Source organism: Mirounga angustirostris, unplaced genomic scaffold (genome assembly GCF_029215605.1).
Source record: "Mirounga angustirostris isolate CCGP_5_RB_7025 unplaced genomic scaffold, mMirAng1.0.hap1 SCAF_10, whole genome shotgun sequence".
Lineage (NCBI taxonomy): Eukaryota > Metazoa > Chordata > Mammalia > Carnivora > Phocidae > Mirounga > Mirounga angustirostris.
This window is the reverse complement of record NW_026991718.1, coordinates 59,426,926-59,445,835: the sequence shown is the minus strand read 5'-3', so window position 1 is coordinate 59,445,835 and position 18,910 is coordinate 59,426,926. Positions and strand designations below refer to the sequence as shown.

The window sequence follows — 18,910 nt, the reverse complement described above, 5'->3', positions numbered from 1 at the left end:
ACACTGAGAGCAGACAGGAGTGAGTGATTTCTTCATCTCAGATGATAGCCAGAGAAACAAGAACTACAGGGAGACCCCTCCAGGAACAAAGGAGCTGGCAAGCACCATTTCTATCCCACCCTCCCCCGCCCTGCTCCCAGCATAAACAACAGCCACCTGCAGAAACCTGCAATGGGGCCAACAATCATTACGTAACTTGCTTGCACCAAGCTCCCCCCACTACCCCACACCCCTGCTTTGTTGGTCCTACCCTTCTCCATCACATTCCCCTTAGTCCCAGCACTTTGGGCCCCTACCCCAAAATACCAGTGCAAACCCTACCAACACCACATCTCCTGATCTAACCCCTTCTGCAGGACCTCAGTTCCAATGGTAGCTGTGGGGTCAAATCTCATTTCCCAAACAAAACATTCCACACCTTGTTAAATCATGCCCAGCCCAATGAGGACCAAATATCACCACAACAGGCAAAGAGAATTTCTGCAGGTAACTGTACTGAAGGAAAAAGAGACTAAGACACGACAGCAAAGCACATGTAACACATATAGGACACAATTCCTGAAGTGCCAGGCCCTGGGAAACAGACTACACAGCACTGCTGGGCACTACAAGACCTCTTCTTCATAAGGCTGTTATCAATAAAAGCAAGATAATTAGCTGACTTTGAAAACACACAGAAACAGACACACACGGTCAGAAAAAATGAGGGGAAAGAGAAATAGCTCCCAAATGAAAGAATAGGACCAAACCACAGAAAAACCAAAGCGAAACAGATATGAGTAATACGCCCGATAAAGAATTTAAAATAATTGTCATAAAGCTACCAACTGGACTTGAGATAACAGTGGAGGACATCACTGAAACCCTTAACAAAGAGATTAAAAAGAACCAATCAGAGATCAAGAACGCAATAAATAAAATTTCAAATACACTTGATGCAAAAAATAGCAGGCTAGCGGAAGCACTGGAATGAATTAATGACCCAGAAGACAGAGTAATGGAAAGTAACCCAGCTAAGTAAAGCAGAAGAAAGAACTGTGCAAGCTGAGAATGGATGTAGGGAACTCAGTGACTCCATCAAGCATAATAACATTTGAATTATAGAGATGGATCTCAGAAGAATAGAGATGGCGGCAGAAAATTTATTTGAAGAAATAACAGCTGCAAATTTCCCTAATTTGGGAAAGGGAACAGATATCCAGGTCCAGGAGGCACAGAGATCCCCCCAAATTCAATCCAAGGAGCTCTACACCAAGACACATAGTAATTAAAATGCCGAAAACAAGCAATAAAGGGACGCCTGGGTGACTCAGTCGGTTGAGTGTCTGCCTTCAGCTCAGGTCATGATCCTGGATTCTTGGGATCAAGCCCCTTGTCGGGCTCCCTGCTCAGTGAGGAGTCTGCTTCTCCCTCTCCCTCTGCCTCTCCTCCTTGCTCTTGCTCTCTCTCTCAAATAAATAAAATTTTAAAAAAACTAAAAAAAAAAAAAAAACTACAGGGGGTGGGGGAATGGGTTAGCCTGGTGACGGGTATTAAAGAGGGCACGTATTGCATGGAGCACTGGGTGTTATACGTGAACAATGAATCAAAGAACACTACATCAAAAACTAATGATGTAATGTATGGTGATTAACATAACATTAAAAAAAAAAACCTAGCAATAAAGAAAAAAAATTTTAAAGCTGCAAGAGGAGACCATTACAGACAAGGGAACCCCATAAGGCTATGAGCAGATTTTTCACTAGAAACTCTGCAGACCAGAAGGGCATGTCAGGATATATTCAAAGTGCTCAAGGGAAAAATCTGCAGCCAATAATACTCTATCTAGGCAAGACCATCATTCAGAATACGAGAGATAAAGAGTTTCTCAAAAACTAAAGAAGTTCATGACCATTAAACCAGACCTACAAGAAATATTAAAGGGGACTCATGGAGTAAAAAGTAGACCATAAGTGACAGTATGAAAAGTAAAAGCAGGGGAGGGGCGCCTGGGTGGCTCAGTCGGTTAAGCGTCTGCCTTCGGCTCAGGTCATGATCCCAGGGTCCTGGGATTGAGCTCCACATCAGGCTCCCTGCTCAGGGAGCCTGCTTCTCCCTCTCCCACTCTCGTGCTCTAATAAATAAATAAAACCTTTAAAAAAAAAAAAAAAGTAAAAGCAGGGGAGCATAGGTGACTCAGTCAGATGGGTATCTGCCTTTGATTCAGGTCATGATCCAGGGGTCCTGGGACTGAGCTCCACATTGGACTCCCTGCCCAGTGGGCTGTCTGCTTCTCACTCTGCCCCTTCCCCCGCTCATGCTTTCTCTATCAAATAAAATCATTACCAAAAAAAAAGAGGATGTAAAATATGGCACCATATACCTAAAACATTGAGAAAGGTAAAGAAGGGATTTAAACTTAAGCAGAAACTAATAATATAACATTATATGTTAACTATAATGGAATCTAAAATTTAAAAAAATAAAACCATTAAAATAAACTTAAAGGGCACCTGGGTGGCTCACTCGGTTGGATGTCCAACTCTTGGTTTCAACTCAGGTTGTTTTTTTTTTAACTTGTGGTTTTTGTTTTTTTTAAGATTTTATTTATTTATTTGAGAGAGAGCAAAAGAGATAGTGAGAGAGAGCATGAGCAGGGAGCCGATTGAAAGTGAGAGGACGGAAGGGCGCCTGGGTGGCTGAGCTGGTTGTGGACCTGACTCTTGATTTCGGTTCAGATAACAATCTCGAGGTCATGGGATAGAGCCCCAGATCCAGCTAAGCATGGGGTCTGCTTGTCCCTCTCCCTCTGCTCCTCCCCCACTGGCATGCACTAAATAAAATTAAATAAAACAAATAAATCTTAAAAGTGAGGGGGATGGAGAAATATTTATAATACAAATGGTTATCCAAAGAAAGCCTAGGTAGCAATATTTGTATCAGACAAAATTAAAACTTTAAAACAAAGATTCTAATAAGAGACAAAGACACCAGAGAATAATGAGACAATCCAACAAGAAGATATAATAATTGTAAATATTTATGCACCCAACATGAGAGCACCCAAATACATAAAACAGTTAATAATAAACTAAAAGGAAACAATCAATAGTAATATAATAGTAGTAGGGGACTTTTAACACTCCACTTACATCGATGGACATATCATCCAAACAGAAAATCAACAAGTGAACAGTGGCTTTGAATGACACACTGGACATAGATTTAACAGACACATTCAAAACATTCCACCCTAAAAGAGAATGCACATTTTTTTCAAGTGAACGTGGAACATTCTCCAAAATACATACTAAGCCAAAAACCAAATCTCAACAAGTTCAAAACAATCGAAGTCATACTATGCATCTTTTCTAACCACAAAGCTGTGAAACTAGAAATCAACCACAAGAAAAACTCTGGAAAGCACACAAATACATGGAGGTTAAATAACATGCTACTAAATAATGAATGGCGGTCCCTGGGTGGCTCAGTCGATTAAGCGTTTGCCTTTCGCTCATGTCATGATCCCAGAGTCCTGGGATCAAGCCCCGCATTGAGCTCCCTGCTCAGTTGAGAGCCTGCTTCTCCCTCTCCCACTGCTGCTCCCCCTGCTTGTGCACGCTCGCTTGCTCTCTCTGTCAATAAATAAATAAAATCTTTAAAATAAATGAATCAATGAAAAAAAAATCACAGAAAAAATAAAAAATTACAGAGAAACAAATGAAAATGAAAACACAACAGTCCAAAATCTTTAGGATACAGCAAAAGTGGTTCTAAGACAGAAGTGTATAGGGGCACCTAGCTGGCTCAGTCTGTGAAGCATGCAACTGTTAATTTTGGGGTTGTGGGTTCAAACCCGATTTTGAGTGTAGCGATTACTTAAAAATAAAAGCTCTTTCTCTCTCTCTCCCTGTCAAATAAATAAAATCTTAAAAAACAAAAAAACTTAGGGGTGCCTGGATGGCTCAGTCGGTTAAGCGTCCGCCTTCAGCTCAGTGTATGATCCCAGGGCCCCGGGATCAAGCCCCACATTGGGCTCTCTGCTCAGCGGGGAGTTTGCTTCTTTCTCTACCTCTGCTCCTCCCCCAGCTCACGCTCTCTGTCTTGCTCTCTCTCTCTGAAATAAATAAAATCTTTTAAAAAAAGCAGTTTTTTAAAAATAAATTTTCTAGGGCGCCTGGGTGGCTCAGTTGGTTGAACGACTGCCTTCGGCTCAGGTCATGATCCTGGAGTCCGGGATCGAGTCCCACGTCGGGTTCCCTGCTCTGCGGGGAGTCTGCTTCTCCCTCTGACCCTCCCCCCTCTCATGTGCTCTCTCTCATTCTCTCTCTCAAATAAATAAATAAAATCTTTAAAAAGAGGAAAGTGTACAGCAACATAGACCTACCTCAAGAAGTATGAACAATCTCAAATAAACAACCTAACTTTACACTTAAAGGAGCTAGGAAAAGAAAATAACACCCAAACCCAGGAAAACAAAGGAAATTATAAAGATCAGAGCAGAAACAGATGATATGCAAACTAAAAAGAAACAAGAGAACAGAGTAAACCAGGACCTGGTTCTTTGAGAAGGTGAACGAAAGTGATAAACCTCTAGCATGACTTCTAAAAAAAGAGAAAGAGAGAGAGGACCTAAAGAAACAAAATCACTAATGACAGTGAAGAAATAACAACCAACACCACAGAAATACAAACAATTTTAACAGAATATTATGAAAACCTGTATGCCAACAAATTGAACAACTTAGAACAAATGGATAAATTAATAGAAACATATAACCTACCAAAACTAAAGCAGGAGTAAGTAGAAAATTTGAATAGACCAACTACCAACAATGAAGCTGAATCCATAATCAAAAACTCCCAAAAAACATAAGTCCATGACCAGATGGCTTCACAGATACTTCTACCAACCATTTAAAGAAGAATTAATAACTATTCTTCTCAAACTATTCCATAAAACAGAAAAGGAAGGAAAACTTCCAAATTTATTCCAGAACAGTATCACCTTGATATAAAAACCTGAAAAAGACACTACAAAAAAAAGAGAACTAGAATCCAGTATCTCTTATAAATATGGATGCAAAAATCCCCAATAATATTATTAGCATACCAAGTCCAACAAAACATTAAAGAAAAAACCATACACCACCTATCAAGTGGCATTTATTCCCAGGATGCAAGATGGCTCAATATTCGCCAATCAGCATGACACATCACATCAACAAGAGAAAGGATAAAAACCATATGATCATTTCAATAAGTGCAGAAAAAGCATGTGACAAAGTACAACATCCATTCATGATAAAAATCCTCAACAAAGAAGGTCTAGATGGAACAAGACCTAATAAAGGCCTTATATGAAAAACCCACAGCCAACATCAGACTCAGTGGTTAAAAACTTGAGACCTTTTCCCCTAACGTCAAGAACAAGACAAGAAGTTCACTCTTACCATTTTTGTTCAAGATGGTAGTAGAAGTCCTAGACACAGCAGTCAGACAAGAAAAAGGAAGAGAAGGTATCGAAATTGGTAAGGAGGAGGGGCGCCTGGGTGGCTCAGTTGGTTAAGCGACTGCCTTCAGCTCAGGTCATGATCCTGGAGTCCCGGGATCGAGTCCCGCATCGGGCTCCCTGCTCAGCAGGGAGTCTGCTTCTCCCTCTGACCCTCCCCCCTCTCATGCTCTCTCTCTATATCTCATTCTCTCTCTCAAATAAATAAATTTTAAAAAAAATTGGTAAGGAGGAAATAAAATTTTCACTATTTGCAGATGACATGATACTATATATACAGTGCCCTAAAAACTCCACCAAAAGACTAGAAATGATAAATGAATCCAGTAAAATCAAAAATTACAAAATCAATGTACAGAAATCCACTGCATTTCTAAACACTAATAATGAAGCAGCAGAAACAGAAATCAAGAAAACCAACCCCATTTACAACTGCACCAAAAGTAATAAAATACCTAGGAATACACTTAACCAAGGAGATGAAAGACCTACTATACTCTGAAAACTATAAAACACTAATGAAAGAAATTCAAGACAATGCAAAGAAACAGAAAACACACTCATGGGTTTGAAGAACAAATATTGTTAAAATGTCCGTACTACCCAAAGCAATCTACAGATTTAATGCAATCCCGATGCAAATACCAACTGCATTCATCATAGAACTAGAACAATCCTAAAATTTGTATGGAACCACAGAAGACCTCGAATAGCCAAAGCAATATTGAAAAAGAAAAACAAATCTGGAAGTAAAACAATTCCAGGTAATACAACTTCAAGTTATATTACAAACCAGTAGTAATCAAAACAGTAAGGTACTAGGGGCACCTGGGTGGCTCCGTCGGTTGAACATTCGCTTGGTTTCTACTCAGGTCATGATCTCGAGGTCGTGGGACTGGGCCCACGTCAGGCTCCACGCTCAGCACAGAGCCTGCTTGGGATTCTCTATCTCCCTCTCCCTCTGCCCCTCCTCCCTCGCTCATGTGCTCTAAAATAAATAAATAAAATCTTAAAAAAAAAAAAAAAAAAGTATGGTACAGACACAGAAACAGACACATAAATCAATGGAATAGAACAGAAATAAACCCACAATTATACTGTCAATTAATCTTCCACAAAGAAGGAATGAAGATACAGTGGGGAAAAAGACAGTCTCTTCAACAAATGGTGTTGGGAAAACTGGACAGCTACATGCTGGACTACTTTCTTACACCATACACAAAAAATAAACTCAAAGTGGATTAAAGACCTAAATGTAAGACCGTTTAAAACCATAAAAATCCGGGGCACCTGGGTGGATCAGATGGTTAAGCATCTGCCTTCAGCTCAGGTCATGATCTCAGGGTCCCAGGATCGAGCCCCGCATCAGGCTCCCTGCTTGGTGGGGAGCCTGCTTCTCCCTCTCCCTCTACTGTTCCCCCTGCTTGTACTCTCTTGCTCTCTTTGTCAAATAAATAAATAAAATCTTTAAAAATTAAATAAATAAAATAAATAAATAAATATAAATAAATAAATAAATAAAAATCCTAGAAGAGAGCACAGGCAGTAATTTCTCTGACATCAGCCAGAGCAACATTTTTCTAGATATATCTCCTGAGGCAAAGGAAACCAAAGCAAAAATAAACTATTGGGACTACATCAAAATAAAAAGTGTTTGCACAGCAAAGGAAACAATCAATAAAACTAAAAGGCAACCTACTGAATGGGAGAAGATACTTGCAAATGACATATCTGATAAAGGGTTAGTATCCAAAATATATAAAGAACTTATACAACACACATACACACAAAAAATAATACAACTAAAAATAAGAAGGTATGAACAGACGTTTCTCCAAAGAAGACATACAGATGGTGAAGAGACACATGAAAAGATGCTCAACATCACTCATCATCAGGAAAACAAATCAAAACTATAATGAGGTATCACCTCACACCTATCAAAATGGCTAAAATAAAAAACACAAGAAACAACAACTGGTGGTAAGGATGCAACTGTTGGTAGGAATGCAAACTGGTGCAGCTACTACGGAAGACAATATGGAAGTTCCTCAACAAATTTAAAATAGAACCACCCTAGGATCCAGTAATCACACTACTGGCTATTTACCCAAAAAATGAAAACACTAATTCAGAAGGATATATGCACCCCTATGTTTATTGCAGCATTATTTACAATAGTCAAACTATGGAAGCATCCCAAGTGCCCACTGACAAATGAATGGATAAAGAAGATGTAGAATGGAATATTATTCAGCCATAAAAAAGAATGAAAGTTTGCCATTTCAATGACATGGATAGAGCTAGAGAGTATAATGCTAAGCTAAATAAATCAGAGAAGACAAATACCACACAATCTCACTCATATGTGGAATTTAAGAAACAGATGAGCAAAGGGAGGAAAAAAGAGACAAAACCAAAGACTCTTAATTATAGAGAACTGATGTTTATCAGAAGGAAGGGGCATGGGAGGGATGAGGGTTATACAGGATGGGGACTGAAAAGTACATTTATCATGATGAAATAAAATAAAATGATAAAAAAATTATTATTGGGGGTGCCTGGCTGGCTCAGTCTGTACAGCATGAGACTCGTGATCTCAGGGTCATCAATCTGAGCCCCACACTGGGCATAGAGCCTACTTCAGAAAAAAATAAATAAAAATAAAAATTGTTAAGAAAAAAAGACATATAATACATCTATACAGAAACACAGAAAATTATGAGAGAAATTTAAGAACATGTAAATAAAAACACATTTACCATACATACAGATGGAGACTCAATACTGCAGAGACGACCATTCTCCCCAAATTGATCTATAGATTCATGGCAACCCAAAATGTTTGTATGTACAAATTAGGCATTGATTCCAAATAGAAAGATCCACGAGGACACAAAACACTCTTTAAAAATGACAGGGTATGGGGATGTAATGTACAGCATCGTGACTATAATTAACAATACTGTATTGCATATTTGAAAGTTGCTAAGAATACTCCTTAGAAGTTCTCATGACAAGAAAAAGAATTTTGTTAACTATCAATGGTGATGGATGTTAATGAGACTCACTGTGACAAACATTTTGCAATATATACTAATACTGATGTTACATTCTACACCTCGAACTAATATAACACTATATGTCAATTATACCTTAAAAAAAAAAAAGAAGAAGAATGACAGGAAGGTAGAACTTGCTTTACCAGACAGCAAGTCTTGCTATAAAGCTCCAGAGATTAAGATGGTGTGCAAATAGCTAATCATTAAGTGAAGAGACAACGTTATATGCTAGAGATCCCAGACCCATGCATATAAGAAGACATCTAATTTATAACAAAAATGGTACTGGGAAATGAAGAAAGGACTGTCTTTGCTAAAGTGTTAGGACCAATGCTTGTCTTTAAGAAAAAGAAAATTAGGGGCTCCGAGGTGGCACAGTTGGTTAAGGGTCCAACTCTTGGTTTTGACTCAGGTCGTGATCTCAGGGTCATGAGATCAAGCCCCACGTCAGGCTCCGTGTTCAGCACAGAATATGCTTGAGATGCTCTGCCCCTCTCCCTCTGCCCCCGTGCTCATGCTCTCTCTAAAACAAATAAATAAATCTTAAAAAAGGGGGGTGGTTAATCTTGATTCATCACTTACACCATACACAAAAATCTGTTCCGACTGAGCTGTAATCAAAATATGAAACAATAAAACTTTCAGAATATAGGTAAATAACTTCATGACCATAGGATAAGAAAGACTTCTTCATCCACAAATGAAAACATAACCCTAACAAAAAACTTCTTTGATAAATTAAACCATTAAGATTAAAGAATAATAATATCTCTTAACAGATACACGAGAAGGAAAAGCAAATCATAGTGTGGAAGAAGATACTAGCAATATGTGTATGCCAGACAAAAGATTTGCATATAAAACATGTAAGGAATCTGTACACATCTGAAAGGAAAAAGCAGACCATGCAATTTTTTGTAACAGGTAAAACACTTGAACAGGTACTTCTCATAAAAATAACCAAATGGTGAATATGCCTATGAAACAGTGCTCAACTTCATTACACTCAAATTAATTTTTTGGTTTCCCAATGCACATAAAAGTTGTGTTTATATTATACTATAATCTATTAAGTGTGAAGCAGCATGTCTAAAAATAATGTACAAACCTGAATTAAAATTCTTTATTAATGCTAACCATCACATGAGTTTTCAATGAGTTGTAATCACTGATCACCATAATAGATATAAGAATAATGAAAAAGTTTGAAATGTTCCAAGAGTTACCAAAATGACACAGATCAAAGTGAGCAAATGCTGTTGGAAAAATGGCATCAATTGATGCTCGACACAGGTTGCCACAAACCATCATTTTGTAAAAATCTCAGTATCTGGGAAGCACAAAAAAACAAAGTATCTCTCTGCTTCCACATCTACTGTGCTTCACAGTAACTGACTTTCACAACATATAAAATCATTATCTTCTTTACAAATGGAGAAATATGTTATGAGGTCTTGTAATATAGAGAAAAGTCAGGCACACTGTAGTAAGTACCCTAAGCTAAACATCTTTTTAAGTAACTAAAAATCTAAAAAGCCAAAATTTCCCAGTACAAAATCTCAGGCAAGGAAAATTAAAATCAAGGTAAGACTTTTGTAAACAGCTACCTATCTTATATTTTAAAGAGAAGTATAGTAAATGGCTAAATTTACTTATTTAACTTAAATTCATTAAATTAGACAAATTAAAAAAAAATTATAAAATTCCGTTTTTATTATAAGACCTTTTTAAAAAGGCTTCTGTACTCAATTTTTTCAAAATATAACCCAGGAAAAAAATTATTGTACATGCACCAAATTACTCAAAACCTGTCTTTTCTGGACGTAAAATTCATGTTATTAAAATCTTAAACGTTATTCCCAAGATTAAAACCAATTCCAAACAATACTTACATTAGATACAACTGTAATAAATGCATGTGCTATAAGAAATGGCAATGTTTCAGGAGTTCCATATTCAAAGCAATCCTTCATGAGAGAAAGGCCATTTTTCCCACAAAACAAACATACATAACGAAGCAAATGCAATGGTACTTCTACATCCTGAGGGGAAAAAAAATATTTTAAAACTCATCAGGAATAATTTTCATTTTATTACCAATATGGAAAAGATACTGATGAAACATAAAAATAAACTCAAAGACCTATATGAACAAAAGACCAAATTTTCCATAAACCTGAGAATAACTAAAACATAAATACTTACATTCATATCACAGAATGCCCCTAATATGTTGCTTTCTTGGGTTGAGATATCCTGATTTAAAAAAAAAAAAAGGAAACAATTAGGCTACCCTAAGAAATAATAATCTCTAAAAAAATACAATTTTCTGTGTCAACTATACTCAAGAAAATACAATACCTCTAAAGACTGAGTTTATAAAACCTGAAATAAGTTTTGTAACTGCTTCTCATCATGAATAACAGTACTAACTGAAGCTAGTAATGGTTCTGTTCTAAAATGTATTTTAAGCCCTCTCTAAAGAAATCTTTCTATGTATTATATATTATTTTGCCTTTTTAAACAATAGTATTTCCATAAAGAACTGGGATAATTGTTACAAAAATAGATTATAACTTAGTTAAGTGGTTTTAAAACTGTGCTCTGGAATTCCCCAGATGTATACTCACAAGTTCCACAATGTGCTTTGTATACATATGATTTAAACTACTTGAAAGCATACTCATCCATTGCCAGTGAGAAAAGAAACTGGTATGACCTTGTTGGAGGACAATTTGGCAGTATCTATCAACATTTAAAATGCACATTCCCTTTGACCCAGCAATTCATCTTTTGGTTATTTATCCCAACAACTAATAAAGGTAATGCTGGAAAATGTTTAATGATGCTCACTGAAATTATTTATAATATCTCAAAGTTAGAAACAAATACCCATCCATTGAATGGCTAATTAAACTGTAGCATAACCATCCAGTGTCTTATGGAGCTTTCAAAAATAAGGTGAAATGCCATGAGGGATCTTTTTGGGATGACTGAACAGTTCTATAAATGGAATGTGGTAATGGTTATATAACTCTGTACATTCACTAAAAATAATTAAATTTATCTTATTTATTTATACTTTAAGCAATTGATTTTTATGGTTATCCCATATGTACAGGCATAGAAAGAGAGTATCTTATATTACATTTTAAAAATCAGGATTTATGAACACGATCTGATTTTCATTACTTTTTATATGTCCAGAAATAATGTGAACTAATTTCCTAACAATGGTTTTTTTGAGATGGAGAAAGAAGAGAGGTTCAAGGCTTAAGTCTGTATTTGTATATTCTGTATTTTTAGTCACATTGAAAATGTTACTTTTATAATCAGAAAGCTGGATGGATACTTTCACCTGAAAAATGTTAACTGCCAAAGAAACCTGTCATTCATTGCTGTTACATGCTTTATGTAAGTCCTATTGCTGAAATAAAGTTTGAAAACAAATGATGGAGAGCATCACATAAAACTCTCACATTTCCAAATAATCAAAAACTGTCCTAAGACAGGTCAAAACATTTGTTAAATCAAATGTACTAAACTTAAATCTACTCCTGAGTTTCTACTAGCAGGACCACAGTGAAAGCTTTAAATTATTCTCACCAAACCTTTTGACTTCAACAAGTCCAGAATGTAAGAACACCTGTGGTATTAAATACAGATTCATGAGCCAGGTGAACCATGCTGTTATATTAGAATGGAGTCAAAATTTCTAGTGCCCACAGCTAGAAAATGTCCTAACAAAATTCTATTCTGATGTGCAAAATGTTGCTCATGGACTTGGTTACATCTATTCTGACTACAGAGAAGAACTGTTTTACAATTTCTTGTTTCTACTCTGGATACATGAAGGAAGACATTATCCTAAGGTGTCATTAAAATCTCATTTTAAGTAGTATATAAAGAGTTAACATAGATCTATAGGTAACAACAGTAGGAATAACACTAGGAAACCTTCCTAAAATCTTAATCAGCATCATTTTTGTTTCAAAAAGTTCTAATTTTAAATGATCCCTAGAAAGGCCTTAAGAAACCTATGTTTAGTTTTTACCTTTTCAGAAAACCTCACCTTATTTACTAAATAAGATAATGCCATTCTATTTCCAGAAGTAAAAAAGAAATCTGCCTATTACTTTAAAAGAGAAAATAAATAAATGAGTAACCAGAAAGTAATTCTGCATCTATTTAAACAAATGCTGTTCCATGATCAAACTATGAAAAACTGAAAGGCAGTGGATTAGGAATACAATTTTTACTTAAAAAGAAGTCATCTGTACGGGAATTAGACAGTAGTGATGGTGGCACAACTGTGGGAATATACTACAACTTACTAAATTTGTATACATTAAAAGGGTGAATTTAAAATATTTTTTAATTTAATAAACGGTAAATAAAAACAGTGGAAAGTGGCAAGAGAAAACCAAACTAGATGCAGAATTTGGAATATAATGTATTTAGTCTACCTAATCATATTACACACACATTTAACAAGCGCAATGGTTTCTCTTCTTTCTATAATTATTATACTCATTTCCCTTAGAATAAAAACTTAAAATACTAGGGCAATATATCATAGAATTACACATTATGATTCAAGATTAAGAAAAGAATGCAACAGCTCCTTGCCCCCAAAGTAAGGTTTAACCTGAATTAATACTTATTTCTAATTATATCTTTTAAAATATTATCAATTTTGATAGAAAGAAAGAAGGATACAGACAGGAAGGGATGGGGAGAAGGAGAGGCTCTGAGTTCCTATCTTACTCCTGGCAATGGATACAATAGCTACAGAGATTAGTTTGAAGTGACTGAGAAGCAGTATAGCAGAATGAACTGAATTCTAAACAACTCCCTCAGCAATATGCTGTGCAAACCTGACCAGAACTTCTAACCTGTGTAAGCCAGTTCCCTCTTGGGGCACCTGGCTGGCTTAGTCAGAGGAGCACGTGACTCTTGATCTTGGGGTCATTAGTTCAAGCCCCACATTGGGTATAGATTACTTAAATAAGTAAATAAACTTTAAAAAAGAAAAAAAAAAAGCCAGTTCCCTTCTTATATAAAATAAGATGGTTGACTAGGTTCTAAAGTCACAGCTATCTACATACTATCACATGAGTACTGAATCATCTTTTAAAGAGTCTTAGGGACGCCTGGGTGGCTCAGTCAGTTAAGTGTCTGCCTTCAGCTTGGGTCATGATCCCAGAGTCCTGGGATCAAGTCCCACATGGGGCTCCTTGCTTAACGGGAGCCTGCTTCTCCCTCTGCCTGCCGCTCCCCCCTGCTTGTGCTGTCTGACAAATAAAAATCTTTTTAAAAAATAAATAAATAGTCTTAGCCAATCTGTGCCCCTTTAGAAGGAGTCAAAATCAAATTAAAATCAAAGTTAAATAGGACTGTTACCATTTAACCACATGGCCACTAGGATAGAAACTATAAATTTTTCAAGTATTTGTAACAGATCATTCCTGACTTATTAGAAACCTGGGAAACAGCTATATTATGAACAGAGTATTACAGAAACACAAATTCTGTATAAGGAGAGAATTCTGTGTAACTCCAGATTACATTATATCTAAGGTTATTTTTTATTAGAATTTTACCTCAAATATATTACATTATATCTAAGGTTGTTTTTTATTAGAATTTTACCTCAAAGACCTCATGAAACTACTGCTTTCAACCAAGTAGTCAAATGGAATGATCCTCAAGAACAGTAAAAATGAGGAACTTTATTTCAAAAGAGAAAGTAAGGCAGTGTGACTATGCTTACATTTGGAGATTATTTTTTTCTAATGATTTAAAAAAAATGCCAAAGTGGTAAAAATTGATTTTAGGAAGAAAACAGATTTGGTATTGCAATGGTTCTATTGTTAAGAGATTTTTAACTGGAAAAATTTAATTTTATTAAGAAACTTTGCATGACTATAACATAACATAAGAAAAGAAAACTTTGATGAATTTCACGTATCTGGATCCCTAACCAAACTATTTTCAGCATATTTCAATTATCAATTTAAGGCATTAAAAACACTATTCACATGGTGTTCTTAAGATTAAATTTTGCTGGCTTGTACAAACAGATCCTGTTTGTTGAAAAAGGATTCTGAGCTGATATTTTTTTAGGATGTTTACTAAATAGCTTATGTCATGTAAGATTCATTAAAAGATTCTCCAAGGAAAAATAATAGACCAAGAACTGTAGAAGGTAGAGCACAATCTGATTTAAAATATTCTTATGTAGAATTCCAATAGGGGAAATATCTACCTCCTGGGCTGTTTTTAAGTGGTCTCAATTCAATGTGAAAGCATTTTAGTAAAAGACTTTTTTTTTCAAGATGAAGAAAGAAGTCAGTATGAAGGTTATAGAACAAATAAGCCAGAGAAAACAGGCAGACTTTTTTTAAAAGCATGTGGTAGATATGTTAAAGTTTGAAATGAAATGTTACCTCTCCTACCATACAGAGATTGTACTTCATACCCCTTTGAATCTAGGCTGCCCTTGTTAATGGTTTCAACCAAGAGAATGTGGCAGGATTTATACTGTGTCGTTTCAGAGGCTGGACCTTAAGAGGTCTTACAGCTTACACATTCATCTTCCTGGATCAATGCTAAGACTACCACGTAAAGAAGCCAATCAACTCTAGGGAGAATAAGAGGCCATATGGAGAAAATCCAACCAAGCCTTAGACAACACCCAGCACCAACTGTCAGACATGTGACACCATGTTGGACCTTCAAAGTCTTCCAACTTTCAAAGTAAATACAATTGCCATAAAACCAACAGAAGAATTGCCCGGACAACTCAGAGAATCATAAGAAATAATAAATCTCTGTTATTTCATATATAGGCCACTTATATAATACCTTATCTTGTAACTGTCTCAACTGCCACAATGTGTACAAAGCAATGCCATTATCTAGATAAACCTAAAGTGGGTTTCTAAACTCTTGGAAAAGTTGTAAAATCATCACTAATGGAATGAATCAAGCATCTTGATTTATAAAAGACAGTACTATCATTTAAAACTATTAATTAAGGAATATTTGTTTTCTTAATGAAAGGAATTCCAAATTCTGTTACAGTGTTTCTGAGAATGAAATTCGAAATTCCACATGCTTCTTTTTCCTCAATTACTACTCTTTGAAAGTGTCAAAGTAGAGCATAGATGTATATATCGGCAAAATGTTCAGATCACGGACAGTTTAATTTTTACGAGTTCAATGTATAGATCTTTCCCTAATAGGACTGTGTTAAGCAAGTGTTCAACCCAAGTTGCTGCAGAAATGGTCTAGAGAAAACTGGAATACTTTTCCTAACCATTGTGATTTTTATAAATTTTCCATCAACAATAACTCATATTTATTCTTAAGTGAGAAACTGTCAACATAACTATAACTTGGTGTTACTTAACATTCACAATATTATGTTTACATACCTCTATAGTAGGATGAGTATTATGCTTGTAAGCAGTATATAAAGGAAACTGAATTTGAAAAATTTTTGCCACACACAGTAAAAGTTTTTCCTTCTCATCTGTACTCCATAAACTAAAAGGATCACAACTCTTTGAAGATTCCTCTTCAGTCAGATTACAAATTCTTGTAGGGTTTGATTTTTTTTCTATTGATTTTTGTCTTTCTGTACTTCCTTCTTTACACTCTCTTTCTATACTCAGTGGTTCTTCCACTTGATTAGTCTCATCTTGCCACGTGGAATCTATGTTAATAGTAGTACAATGTTTACAAAGCTGGTCCCGGAGTACTTGAACTTGGGCAATCACTAAGTTAATAAGTGCACACACTACTTGGTTAAAAATCTCCAAATGCTTATATTCCTTGAAGCAACATAGACATTGCCTATAAGAGAAAGAAAATTTTTCAGTAATTAATGCTTTCTAGAGAGACAACCATTATGTATTTTAAGTAATATAAAAAGTAAAAATAAGCAAATACCAAAGTACTTCCCCCCCACCCCCACCCAATTTTTACCTCCTCCCTTCCTGACAGGGTAGCACAACAGTAATTTATAAAGATGGCATCCCACCAAAAACTGGGACTTTGGGTAGTAAAAAGTCACCATATTAGGTTGACAATTATAGTCTTCAATTTTATGTGTGTATTTATCTGCCCTTCTACACAAATAATTATTTAAAAACAGGAATTGTGGCAAATATCTTTGCTTCTCTAAGTACTGAGTACTAAATATATGTTTAGCAAACATCAGGAAACTGGCTAAAATAAAAACCTTATTAGTAAAGCTAATTGTTTATTTTACACAAAGGGATTTGTAGTTGACTAATAAAAAAGCTGTATTTTAACATTAATAATTTGCTTGAAGGGAGGGCGTCTGGGTGGCTCCACTGGTTGGGCGGCTGGCTCTTGATTTCGGCTCAGGTCATGGTCTCAGGGTCCTGGGATCAAGCCCTGCATCTGGCTCCATGCTCAGCAGGGAGTCTACTTCAGGATTCTCTCTCTCCTTCTGCCCCCTCCCTGCTTGTTTGCACTCTCTCTCTAAAGTAAATAAATCTGGGGCACCCGGGCGGCTCAGTCATTAAGCGTCTGCCTTCAGTTCGGGTCATGATCCCAGGGTCCTGGGATCAAGCCCCGCATCAGGCTCCCTGCTCGGCGGGAAGCCTGCATCTCCCTCTCCCACTCCCCCTGCTTGTGTTCCCTCTCTCACTGTCTCTCTCTCTCTCTCTGTCAAATAAATAAATAAATCTAAAAAAAAAAAGTAAATAAATCCTAAAAAAAATAGTAATAATTTGCTTGAAGGCTAACTTGGGAAGGACATCCCTATACTATTTGGCTGATCAAGAGCATTTAGGAATAACACATACACTCAATACCCTTCAATGTGTGCATACGTGTGTATGTGTGTATGTGTGTATATATATAAATATATATATAAATAAATACAGTAAGAGTCAGTAATTATTACACACAAATTTAGTTCTCTAAGACATGTTCAGTTAGCATAATGCCTGGCAATACTGTGAATAATTAAAGAGTCCAGTAAATCAAATAAATGATACTCAAGTCCCAGATTATAAGAATAACTACATACAGGGGTGCCTGCGTGGCTCAGTTGGTTCAATGTCTGCCTTCAGCTCAGGTCATGATCTTGGGGTCCTGGGATCAAGCCCCACAGTTGGCTCCCTGCTCAGTGGGGAGCCTGGTTCTCCCTCCCCATCTACTCCTCCACCCCTCTCCCCGACTTGTGCTCTTGCACGCATGCTCACTCTCTCAAATAAATAAAATCTTAAAAAAAAAAAAAAAGGAGTACCTGTAGCCAATGATGGATGAGAGTAAAACTATTACTTACAATTTGTACTGAGTTATATTATCAAATCATCTATATTGTAATCCAGTAGAGCACCAACTCCCTAAATGACCATGTAGACGTAATTTCATTTCTCCAAGTGTGGCAGATTTAAAGTATAGCCACAAATTCTTTAATATTCTTCCCTTTAGAAAGGGAAGCCCAATTTTCCTCCCCTTGAATGTGGAACAGACTTAATGACTAACATCTAATGAATGGAATGTGGCTGAAATGACTGTGTGACATCTGAAACTAGGTCATAAGAGACACTGCCACTCAGCCTTGCTCTCTTCTGGATCACTCGCTCTGAGGGAAGCCAGTTATCATGTTGTAAAATAATCAAGGAGCTCATGTTGTGTAGTCCACAGGAGAAAAAACTGAGTGCTGGTCCCACTAACAACAAGCACCAACCTGCCAGCCAAGTTAAGTGAACCAACTTGGAAGTAGACCCTCCAAGCCCCACATAAGGCTTGGGATGACTGTAACCTGGCTAACAACTTGAATGCAACCTCCTGAAAAATCCAGGCCAGAACCAACCAGCAAAAACCACTCCCAAATTCCTATACCTAAAAAACTCTGAGGATAATGTTCATTGTTGTTTTAAGATACTACTTTTTGAGTTAATATGTTATACAGAAATAGATAAATAATACATCAGGCCCATCTTCTCAGTGGCAAAATGAAAGGGATTTTACCTCTAAGATCTCCACTTTTAAAATTCTGTATTACCACAATTTCTACAAGAAGAAAAATTAACATACTACTCCTGAAATTTTTCTTAGTTTTTTTTTTTTTTTTTAAAGATTTTATTTATTTATTTGACAGAGAGAGGCACAGCGAGAGAGGAAACACAAGCAGGGGGAGTGGGAGAGGGAGAAGCAGGCTTCCAACCGAGCAGAGAGCCTGATGCGGGGCTCAATCCCAGAACCCTGGGATCATGACCTGAGCCGAAGGCAGACACTTAACGACTGAGCCACCCAGGCACTCCCAAACAGTTTTTCTTAAGGTTCAAGAAAATCCAAGTTCAAAGTGAAG

At 36.5% G+C, this 18,910-nt stretch overlaps 1 protein-coding gene across 7 annotated transcripts in view; it reads right to left on the bottom strand.

The window, feature by feature from the left end:
* Positions 1 to 18,910, bottom strand: part of USP34 (ubiquitin specific peptidase 34) — a 263,416-nt gene that overhangs the window by 176,172 nt on the left and 68,334 nt on the right. For all 7 annotated transcript variants that reach the window (XR_010405682.1, XM_064572466.1, XM_064572467.1 and 4 more), the window contains 3 exons: positions 15,993 to 16,413; positions 10,759 to 10,809; positions 10,446 to 10,595 (listed from right to left, as the gene is read on the bottom strand). Coding sequence is in view for 6 of the 7 variants with exons in the window: in XM_064572466.1 (XP_064428536.1) it covers positions 10,446 to 10,595; positions 10,759 to 10,809; positions 15,993 to 16,413 (622 nt within the window). In the remaining variant the exon portion in view is untranslated. The remainder of the gene's footprint in view (positions 1 to 10,445; positions 10,596 to 10,758; positions 10,810 to 15,992; positions 16,414 to 18,910) is intronic.